This window comes from Gigantopelta aegis, chromosome 14 (genome assembly GCF_016097555.1).
Source record: "Gigantopelta aegis isolate Gae_Host chromosome 14, Gae_host_genome, whole genome shotgun sequence".
Taxonomy (NCBI): domain Eukaryota; kingdom Metazoa; phylum Mollusca; class Gastropoda; order Neomphalida; family Peltospiridae; genus Gigantopelta; species Gigantopelta aegis.
In genome coordinates, this window is record NC_054712.1 from 6,413,855 (window position 1) to 6,425,893 (window position 12,039).

Consider the following 12,039-nt stretch of genomic DNA (forward strand, 5'->3'; position numbering starts at 1 on the left):
ATGTAAATAATAAATTCTTATTTTGTTTAACCACATCACTAGAGCACATTGATTTATTTATCATCGGCTGTTGGATGTTAGTTGGTAATTCTGACATATATAGTCTTAGAGGAGAATATTTTACATTTTTTCAATCATTAGCAAGGGATTGTTTATATGCACTTTCCCACAGACAGGACAGCACATACCACGGCATTTGATATACCAGTCGTAGAGGACTGGCTGGGACGGGGGAAAACATTAGAGAATGGGTCCACTGAGGTGATTCGATCCTATGACGCAAGCACCTCAGGTCAGCGTTTTACCGACTAAGCTAGATCCTAACTTGTGTAATGTGTGTGTGTGGGGGGGGGGGGGGGGGGGGGGGTGCGTCCGTTTGAATGAGTGCAGAATTTGTAATAGCTATTTAGTACTGAAACCTAACGTAACGATGTGTACTTTCCAACAGACATGAACGCACATACCACAACCTTTGATATACCAGTCGTGGAGCACTGGTTGGTTCGCGAGAAAACCATTTTTGCAGTATGACGTACAAATTATTGACTTCACGCGCGTAAGATGTTAAATTGTTACACGCAAATATTGTTTTCAGACTCATAAAAAAATCCCCAAAAGCCAACAAAAGCCCAACCAATCAAACAAGAGGCCCATAGGCCTAAACAGTCGCCATAGTACATTGTTGACTGCACCCACCAGACTCATACATTTGTTGAAGCAGAGTGGTAAAGCGTCCGCCTGATGCGCGGTCAGTCTGGTCGATCCCCGTCATTTTTTGTTCCTGCAAGTGCACCACGACTGGTATATTAAAGGCCGTGGTATGTGCTATCCTGTCTGTGGGATGGGGCACATAAAATATCCATTGCTACTAATGGGAAAATGTCACGGGTTTACTCTTTAAAACTATATATACAAATTACCATATTATGTTTGACATCCAATAGCCGATGATTAATAAATCAGTGTGCTCTAGTGGTGTCGCTAAACAAAACAAACTTTAATAAAAGATCCCTTACTACTAAAATAAACATGTAGCGGGTTTACTCTTTAAAACTATGTCATAATTACCAAATGTTTGATATCCAATAGCCGATGATTAATAAATCAATGTGCTCTAGTGGTGTCGTTATACAAAACAAACTTTAATTAAAAAAATATCCCTTCCTACTAATAGAAAAATGTAGCGGGTTTACTCTCTAAAACTATGTTAAAATTAACAAATGTTTGACATCCAATAGCTGATGATTAATAAATCAATGTGCTCTAGTGATGTGAAAAAAATATAATAATAACATTGTGGAAGTAAAGAAGATTGGCTTATTTTTCCCTTTTGAGATCCGCCCCTCAAAACCCTGGGGACCAGAATGACCAAATTCACAAATTTATTTCTCCATTTGACAAGATCTGGCATTCACGACAGAAGAGAAGATTAAAAAAAAATCTCAGGCTCTTTTGGGGGAGGTTGTAGTGGTGGGGGTGAGAACGACCAAATTTACAATTTTGTTCCTTCATGGAGCAAGGAATGAATGAATGAATGAATAGTAAACTTCGCCCTCTCACAGGGAACAAACACGAGACCTGGCCTTAAAAACATCCATAAATTAGATATTTAAACTATTGACCTTTCCATATATGTAGACTATTCGTTATAGCATTTCTGGAAGCAGAGGTGAAGACTTTTTAAAATTGGTTTACGTTTCTTTGGCCCCAACCCCTCAAACTCCTTGGCGAGTCAGAATGACCAAATTCATAACTTTAATTTGTTTCTGCAGGTGACAAGGGGACTTTCAACCAAATTTGCACGGAATTGGGAAAGACATTTTAGAAGACGATTTTAAAAGGGGGCCCGGTATTAATGATATTAACAAACAGGATGGACAGTCTGTTGACCGTTACCTATATGAAGACTATTTGGTTATAGCATTTCCACGATTTCTGACAATATAGGTTTTTTTTTAAATGGCTTAATTTTCACTTTTTGGTCCCGCCCTTCAGACCACTGGGGTGGTGGTGATGGTGATGAAGTTATTTCCTTATATTGTACTGAAACTGACTGTGTAAAAAATTAATAATTTAGTGAATGTACGAGACGGGGATCGATCCCAGACCGATTGCACGTCAGGTGAGCGCTTTACCCCTGGCCTACGTCTCACCCATGTTTTAAAGTTAAATATATATTTTTAATTATTGACACCACTAGAGCGCATTGATGTATAAATCATCAACTATTGGATGTAAAACATTTGCTAATATTGACATATAGTCTTAGAGAGGAAAGCAAGGGATATTTTATACGCACCATCCCACAGACTGGATAACCCGTTCTAGTCAGAAACATATTAGTTTGGTGTTAAAAATGAATCCTAAGATAATAAAACTAATTCTGTGCCATCAGATTCAAGAAATTGTGTGTATTTTAGGCATTTATTTTACTTAAAGCCCTTTAGTCGTCTCAGATTTCGAAGTTGACTATTTGTAACACTTGACGGACTTGAGCCATAATCGAATATTTATATATAAACAGAGCAGGGCTAGAGGACACTCGAGATACAGGCCCTTTTATATACCGGCCATAGAGCGTTGGTCGTCTGCAATCAATTCTGAAATGTCCGAGGCGAGTTCAGGAGGCCCAAAATTAACTGAATGCGATGGGATAGGAAAAAATGGAAATCAGTCAAATTGTTTGCGAGCGCTCGCTCTCCTGGATTTAAAGTTCGTGCCAGGCGTTAGAGAAGACAAAGTATGCATCTAAAACACGTTTTATAAACAGTCTTCCACACCCCTTAATTCACACCCACTTCCTTCAAGATCTCTGAATGAGGCTGGGTACAAATGGCTTTGTGACCCAGCTTCCATGCTTTCTTTTGACAAGCCACGGAACAGTACCACGCCTTGTGGCACTTCCCACAGCCCGGGAATCTTCTACCTTCGTCTGCCTTGGCGCCGCAGTTTGTGCACGACGACGAATCGTCGCCCTCAAACTGACAACGCTGGCACTGACACCAGAAGTTAAACGATTTGTACAACCAGGCACGTCTCAAGCGCCTGGGCATCGTCGTGTCTATGTATGTCGTGAAGAGTTCTTCCCCTTTCTTGATGTCCCGCTTGGCGGTGACCCGGACTCCGGGACGACCGTTGGGCCCTCTGCCGTCACTGACCTCCACGTTGTTATCGCAGGAGTGATTCAAGCAGCACTGCAAGGGGAATAACCCTGCAAATGGAGCGTCCGGACAACGCTTACTGACGTATTTTAACAGTCTGAACGCTCTGATGTCTTCTGTTTCCGGAAGCCTGTGGAAAAACTGGTGGTAAGGGGTGACGTAGGACCCGAACGACTGCAGGTTGCACGTCGCTTGGTAGTATCTGCCGTTGAATTCAGCGTCGGTGATGTCGTAACTGACGCCGTCTCCGCAGTCGGCAAAGATCTTCTTGAACAAGTCCACCATGGACGACATTCTCTTGGCGGCGTCTAGGCTCCCATAGGCGATGAACCTGACCAAAAAAAAAGAACAAGACATAGCGTGATGGACAGACGGATGGACAACTGAATTGTTTTCTTATTTGAGTCTTAGATCGAGTCAACTCAAGCCCTCCCCTTATTGGTATGTTGTAGTTGGCTATCATTTGGTCGTCGACGACTGCCGAAGTATTACACACAGTCCCTTCTAGCTCTCCCCTACAACATATCAATAAGGGAGGGCTAGAGATGACTCGAGCTATCCGAGTCCATGCTAATAAAACTTTAGTCTAGACTTCAGTCTCTAATGACGTCACACGCATACAATTTGTATGGTGTTGGCGTGTTGTCATAGAATTAGTCTCAGACTCCATGAAAGTCTGGGGTTTATATTATAAGGCTTATAAAGCACGGGGCCTGAAGTAGCCTAGATATTAGTAGTCAGATAATGGATATGAGAATTCGAGCCTGAGAATACCTACCTTTATCGTCTGCCATGATTGTGGAGAATAGTGTAGACCTATCTGCTTATTTAGGGTACGTCGACATCTCTCTCTCTCTCTCTCTCTCTCTCTCTCTCTCTCTCTCTCTCTCTCTCTCTCTCTCTCTCTCTCTCTCTCTCTCTCTCTCTCTCTCTCTCTCTCTCTCTCTCTCTCTCTCTCTCTCTGTGTTACACCGTTATATATGGGTAACCCCAATGCAGAATGTTGTCTTCATTAAAAATGATCTGAACCCAGCCTCTAACATTGTATGTGGGCTTGTTACATATACGTGTATATATACCTTCTAAATGGTGCCTTGGCTATGGCCCAAATTTCAGTGGTTGGAGAAGATAACTGTTTCTCTTTCATGAGTTTCTTGACCTGTACCACGATGGCCGCCCAGATCTGTACCAACACCAGGGGGCTGTAGTGTCCGTCCCACGGCTCTGACCAATCACCATCGCTGTCTTGGACATAGCCCTGTTTATCTGCGATGTCGTACAGCTTGCTTCTCTCGGGGCTTAGCGAGGGGCAGATAACCTGGTGGTACATTTCCCACGCTTCGTCCCGACAGGCGTCGCTGCAGTAAATCTCGCGGTGGCATCTCTTGCAGGTAACGGGATCGACACGCGGCCAGTGATCGTTGACAAAGGTTTTCAACCCTTCCTCCATCTCTTCCAAGTCCTTGCCGAAATACTGCTCTGCGGTCAGCATCGACATAACACAGTGGTGACACCCTTTGACCGTGACCTCGCGCTTCACGAATGTTTCCGACACGACGGCGGCGTTGTCGGAGAAGCACGGTTCAGACTTGTGGATGTCTTCGGTGGCGAATATGGCCCTGCCGAACTGCCGGAAGTCCACCTCGACCGGGAACTCGGCCGTCAGTGGGTCGTACAGTCGGTGGACGCGAATGCGCTGAAACGCGAAGGCTGCTTCGTCGTCGCCTGGTTCGCTTAGTTTCGTAGCTTTCCGGAACCAGAACTCGGCCATCACCGGGAGCTTCAGTTTTTCAAATATTTGTCCTGCAAAGAAAAAACATAATTTGATTGATTTTATCTGTAATGGACATAATAAAAAAGAAAGAAACAAAAAACTTTTAAAAAGCCAATGCAGTAACAAAAACAAAAAACAAAAAAACAACCTTTGTGGGCTATTCATTACATAATTGTCATAAACATCAATTGTTTCATTTTCTCTCGACAATATATGAGTTTTCTGTGAAATGGAATAGAATAAATAAGGTTAAAGTTAGACACAAAAACAACATTCTAAAGGCTGTACTTTTTTTTTTTTTTTTTTTTTTAAATATTATTAAATAGTCCGATCCCCTCTTCTTTCTCTTATTTAATTTTGGACTGTCCTTCTAAAATGCTCCAAATTATATAAATATTCGGCCGAGCAGTCAATTCTTTTTATTTTTGGCTTGTAATCTTTTTTTTATTTTTTATTTATTCTATTAACTTTTTTACTAATTGCTATTTTCATAATTCTGCCCAATTTCAACCCCCCCCCCCCCCCCCCCCCCCCCCCCGTCCCATCCCGAGTCAGGCCACCGATGTTATCGGAGGTCGGACTCGGGATGGGCGTGTTCGAAACCCTAGTGGTATATGGGCACGTTAAACTAGTTATCATCATCTAAAGGCTGTGTTTGAAAAAATGTAGCCTACAATACTACTTACACCAACCTTTTATATTACCTCATGATTACACTAGGTAGTACGTGTAATTATGTGCATCAGTGCAGACGATTATTTTAAACGGTAAAATAGGATGTGTTGGCCCATGAACAAAAAACGAAGATAAAAGAGAAAGGTAATTTGAGTTACAACTAACAAAGGAAATGTTTTTGTAAAATGACACAGTAATAATACCACTGTATGGCAAGGTTTAAAAGGAATCTAAACAGCCATGCCACCATTTCATATTTGCATACTCTAGCGCGCGCGCACACACACAGAGAGAGAGAGAGAATGAGAGAGAGAGAGAGAGAGAGAGAGAGAGAGAGAGAGAGAGAGAGAGAGAGAGAGAGAGAGAGAGAGAGAGAGAGAGAGAGAGAGAGAGAAGAGAGAGAGAGAGAGAGAGAGAGCACAGAAACATAAACGCCAAAATAAAACAAAAACAAGCAAGCAAACTGAACCGAACTAAACCAAAACAAACATATTATATCATCAATAACAACAACAAAGAATGGTGTACCTCCATATTTCCAAACATCCTTTGTCCTCGCTTGTTTTGGAATGGCGCAAAGGTCTGCAAGAGCCTTTTGGTGATCTCCCTTCTCCACGTAGACACTGCCTCTCAGCTGTTTGAACACAAACATGGCCGGGTCCAGCAGAATCGCTCTGTTACACTGCTCCAAACAGGCGTCCGTGTTTCCACCCGCCTTGTAGCGCAGCGCCAGCTCGAAGTGTTTTCCCGCCTCCTCGCCTCGCGACGCGTTGCCCTTGGATACAGGAGCAGGGTCGGATATGCCATACTTCTTGGCGAGGATCTCCTTCTCCAGTTTGAAGAGCTCCCCGTCCCCGGGGTAGACGTCCTGGCAGCAGAACTTGACCGCGCTGTACGTCGGCTCCTTGGCGTCCTCGTAATGCGTGGCCTGCTCCTTCAGGATGAGCGCCTGCAGCTGTTTGAGGTCTCCGCTGATCTCCGTGCTGTGCTTGTCCAGCTTCAGCCCGCTCTGGTAGAACCGGAACGAGTCGTGGAAGCGGCCCAGTTTTGAGGCGGCCCTGCCACCGGCCACGCAAATGTCCACGTCGGATGTGTCGAGGTCGTGCGCCGCGGCAGCATCGCTGTACGCCTTCTCGTAATCCTCCAGATGGAAGTAGCATCGGGATCGCTTCAGAAGCAGTTGGGCATCAACGTGTCCGGATGAAATGATCCTGGTGTAGTCGCTGATGGCAGATTGGTAGTCTTTCTTTTCTACAGCTTCGTCGGCCGTTGCTGAATCCCACGTGGTTTTGTGGCCCTCGGGCTGCTGGTCGGACATCGTGAATCAAAGTATTAATTAATGGAATCGATGCCTAAAACACAAGAGGTGGAAAGGAAGTGAATATTTTTATTGAATGGCTGTTAGGTGTCCATAATATGGCTGATGGAAAGGAAAGGAAAGGAGTGTTTGTTTAAGGACACCTCCGCATTGTAAGTACCGTTATTTGGAGTAGTATGTTATTTTGATTCTGGATACCTGAGAGAGAGAGAGAGAGAGAGAGAGAGAGAGAGAGAGAGAGAGAGAGAGAGAGAGAGAGAGAGGGGGGGGGGGCAGGGAGAGAGAGTTTTTTTGTTTAACTACACAACTAAAGCACATTGATTTATTAATCATTGGCTATTGGATGTCAAACATTTGGTAATTTTGACATATAGTCTTAGAAAGGAAACCCGCTATATGTTTCCATTAGTAGCAAGGGATCTTTTATATGCACCATCCCACAGGCAGGATATCACATACCACGGCCTTTGAGAGAGAGACAGAGACAGAGAGTGGCGTTCCTGCCAAACTAAAATATTCAATCACATAAGCTATTATTTCCAATTTTTATTATTATTATTATTATTGGGTTTGGGTTGGGGTTTTTTGTTCGTTTTGGTATGATAGAAATTCAGCTAATTATATGCCGAAGATTCAAACGCGCTTACTGTGGACACAGCTTCTGTTTAAATCAGGAATAAGTAGCTGAAGGGAATATTTTATATTCTCTCTCCAGAAGAAAAGATCGCACATGTATATCATGACCGTAGAGTTTGGTTCGGCTACTGTGTGTCAGATACTGGATAATTCTGACACGAAGTCTTCAGAGCAAAGCCTCTACAGTTTATCCAGCACTAGCAAGGGATCTTGTACATGCACTTTCCGACACTGGCAGGACAGAACAGGCCTCTGTCTTGGCCCTAATTGGTATTTTTGTCAACACTGGAATCTAGCCTGACATCAAGGTAAGGATTGTTTAACCACATCCCAGTACAGGTTGCTGCGAGGAGAAGGAAAAGAAAAGACTAATAGGTCCACCATGGAGAATCGATGGTACGACCCGTCAGACCTCAAGCGTACGCCTCACCTGTTGAGCTACACCTCGCCCTTTGTACATCGTTATATATTCTGGTCTGCCATGTCGTAATACGTCCCAGATGTTCCATGTTGCCTCTGGGAACATGTTTACCCAATATCTATTCTCTGATGTTCGCTACAAGGACGAAACACATTACCCGGATAAGGCAGTCTGGGAATGTAAGAATGCCGTGCATTACACAAAACACAGTGAAGCTACGTTTCCATATCTACGTTTTCCGTGAATCCGTAAATCCTTAAATTATGGAAATGATGTGTTCGCCATGTCTGTTTCCATGGTAACCGCGAACCGTGCTTAATCAGGGTACATACTTATATATCCAATTAATGTTCGCTGCCCTGGGTACACACATCGATCTGGACTTACTGTCTGTCCAGGACAGTGGGTTAGTTGTTAGTTGTTAGCAAGAGAAAAGAGGGTGTAGTGGTCTTACAACTATCCATTGAGTCGTTAAAACTCGCTCTGGGTGGGAACCGGTATTGGGCTGTGAACCCAGTATCTATCAGCCTTATGTCTGATGGCTTAACCACGACGCCACCGACGCCGTTGGAATCTCACAAGAAATCACGTTATGTTACCAAGTTATTGTCAAATTTTTGTTTAACATCATGTACCTTATGTGTATCTCATCTCTTGGTAATAAAAATTATGTTATGCTATTGTATTATGATCTTATGTTACGAAACAAAGCATCAACATCAATATGGGCATGACCATTAAACTGACCTATGCTCTTACTGTGTCCTTTCGAAATTAATTTCTGTTATGTCATCACGGATGGGTGTACTCGCACGGACACAGACACAGACACGGTTTCACGCAACACGTACACGGAAACGTACATATGGAAACGTAGCTTAAATCGTAAGCCAGTATTTGTAGATCAAAAGCCGTGGTATGTCCTGTTTGTGGGAAAGTGCATATAAAAGATCTCTTGTTGGTGATAGAAAAAAGAAACAAGCTTTTCTCTGAAATAAAAACTATGTGTCAGAAGTACCAAAAGTTGAAAATCCAACATGTAAGAGAAAATGTAAAAACTTTTAAAAAGTGATTCTTAAAGTGGTGTTTTTCCCCAGTAGATGTTGTTTGTTGTTTGAAACAAAATCCAGTAGAATCAGTGATCTGGGGCCTAATTCACAAAGGTCTCTTAGGCTCTACTAGACAACATAGCATCCTCTTTGCAAGTCTTTTAGCACTGCACTGCGAGGTCGCAAAGTTGCGAGAGTTTGGTGAATTAGGCCCCAGGTCCGTATGAACGACATCTGGAGGGGGAGCATAATCTGTAGTGGAGGGGGCACAGTCTCTAGTGGGGGGGGGGGGGGGCACAGTCTGTAGTGGAGGGGGCAGTCTGTAGTGGAGGAGGCAGTCTCTAGTGGAGGGGGTACAGTCTCTAGTGGAGGGGGCACAGTCTCTAGTAGTGGGGGGGGGGGCACAAGACATATTTTTATCTTTATTTATATAGAGTAGGACAAAAAAAATAAACCACGTACATTTTAATCATTTTTATTATACATTTTAAACTAAACGATGAACATGGTTGTTATTCAAGTAAAGTTATTAAAGGGACACTACAGCATATTTTTCACTATTAGATCACTGAAATCAAACATTCCTTATATTTTATTGTTAAAGATGATCTATTTCCGTAGAACCGAAGTGTTTCTGGTTATTCTGTTGTTTCTAATAAATAAATAAAAAAAAAAAAAAAATATATATATATATATATATATATATTTCATATTTTTAAAAGCGTTCGTGTGTCTGAGAAGTAGCGGTTTATTGATTCGAGTTATAGTCTATTTTTAAGGATATTTCCCTTTTTAACGTCACAGGCGCTTCTTTCACTCCATTGTAACTTTATCCAAATGAGCTACAGGTTTGTAAAGTAACTAAACTTAGTATCCATTTTTTACGGGTTAAAACTAGGTTCTGCGCCTTTAATCATTTAGGAATATATGTTGAACATTATAAAGTGTTACATGATCTGGAAATAGGAAAAATTATATAGTTCAAACTATAGCGTTTTGGGACTTCTGGCGTAAAATCGATTGATCACTGGTGGCTAGTCACTGGTGTTGGCTACGTATGCCACGACATTTGATATACCAGTCGTGGAGCATTGGTTGGAATGAGGTGGGTTTATACACAAGGGAAGGGGTGTCGACCCTTTAACATATCACCAGATGGAAGGAATGACTGTTTTATTTAACGACGCACTCAACACATTTTAATTCGTAAGTATATGGCGTCTAACATTACAGTAAGGACAACACAGATAATGAGGGTGGAACTCCGCAACGGGCTACTCTTTCCGATTAGCAGCAAGAGATCTCTTAAAAGCAGACGGGATAATACGTACCACGGCTTTCGTTATACCAGTTGTGAAGCGCTGGCTGGAACGAGAAATGGCCCAAATGGGCCCAACGATGGGGATCGATCGTGGACCGACCGCGCATCAGGCGAGCCCTTTACCACTGGGCTACGTTCCACATCGCGGATCTAGCTCACTCAGTAGAACGCTCATACGAGGTGCTTGAGTCAGGATCGAACCGCCTCAGTGGACCCATTCTCTGATATTTTTTGTTGTTGTCCCAACCAGTGTACCACGACTGGTATATCAAAGGACGTGTTTTACGGTGTCCTGTCTGTCGTACTGCATATAAAAGATCCGTTGATGCTAATGGAAAAATTATCAAATGTTTGACATCCAAAATGAGTAACAAATCAAATCAATGTGATCTAGTGGTGTCGTAAAACAAAACGAACTGACTTTAACGTCCCATATCACAGGTTGCATTCTGTCAGTGGACATAAGGAAGGAAGGACATGTTTTATTTAACGACGCACTCAACACATTTTATTTACGGTTATATGGCGTCAGGGATATGGTTAAGGACCACCTTTAAGGATCTTTTATATGCACCATCCCACAGACAGAATAGTACATACCACGGCCTTTGTTACACCAGTTGTGGAGCACTGGCTTCAGAGGAAAGAAATACACTATCATACTCAGAGGAAAGAAATACACAATGTATGATAAGGAACAACAATGGAAATTTTAAACAGTTGTAACTATAATAATTATTGCTAACATTCCTTATCATACGCATCGGAAGATAACAAGGAATGGTGGGGGTGGGAGGGGCGCAGAAATTAGTATATATTAATAACAAGGGCGGATCCAGGAGATATCTTGCGGGGGAGGGGACTAACGGCTAAAAAGGGCACACGAACCAACTCATCAAAAGGGCATACCAATGACGAATAGAGGGCACTTGAATATTTTTAAGGGGACGGGTCTCGAGTCTCCCTCTTGGATCCGTCTGATGCGCGGTCGGTATAAGATCGATCCTAGTTGGTGGGCCCATTGCGCTATTTCTTGTCCCTGCCAGTGCACTACGACTGGTATATCAAATGCTATGGGATGTGCTATCCTGCCTGTGGAATGGTGCATATAATGAATTTTTTTTTTAGCGGTTTCCTTTCTAAGACTAGACGTCAATATTACCAAGTACTTGACATCCAATAGCCGATGATTAATAAATCAATGTGCTCTAGTGGTGTCGTTAAACAAAACAAACTTTTTTTCAATGAATCAGTGGGTTGGTGTAGCAAGGCCATATAACAGACTTATCTCTCCCTAACTAACCACTAACCCACTGTCCTGGAAAGACAGCCCAGAATTCTGAGGTGTGTGCACAGAAAAGCGTGTTTAAACCTAAATTGGATACGAGCACGAAAATAACTATAAATGAAATGAAAATGTAAACAGTATAAAGTAAAAGTTTGATTTGTTTAACGAGACCACTAGAGCACATTGATTTATGTTTCCACTAGTAGCAAGGGGTCTTTAATATGTAACCCCCCCCCCCCCCACCCCCCGCAGATGATAGAACATACCACGGCTTTTGATCTTCCAGTCGATAAACAGAATACGGCTCGAGGACACTATCGTTGTGCCTCCTCCAACGCGAATCCCTAGCACGATGTTGCATACATGTACACACCAAAATACCAATAACATTGTCAT

General features: G+C 42.7%; 1 protein-coding gene across 1 annotated transcript; it reads right to left on the reverse strand.

The window, feature by feature from the left end:
- Positions 1 to 2,396: 2,396 nt before the first annotated feature.
- LOC121388621 lies at positions 2,397 to 6,935 on the reverse strand. Its single transcript, XM_041520039.1, has 3 exons — positions 6,139 to 6,935; positions 4,241 to 4,964; positions 2,397 to 3,492 (listed from the first exon to the last, which is right to left on the reverse strand). Exons 1-3 carry the CDS (start codon positions 6,926 to 6,928, stop codon positions 2,784 to 2,786), a joined length of 2,223 nt encoding a protein of 740 aa, XP_041375973.1. The 5' UTR covers positions 6,929 to 6,935; the 3' UTR covers positions 2,397 to 2,783.
- Positions 6,936 to 12,039: the final 5,104 nt, after the last annotated feature.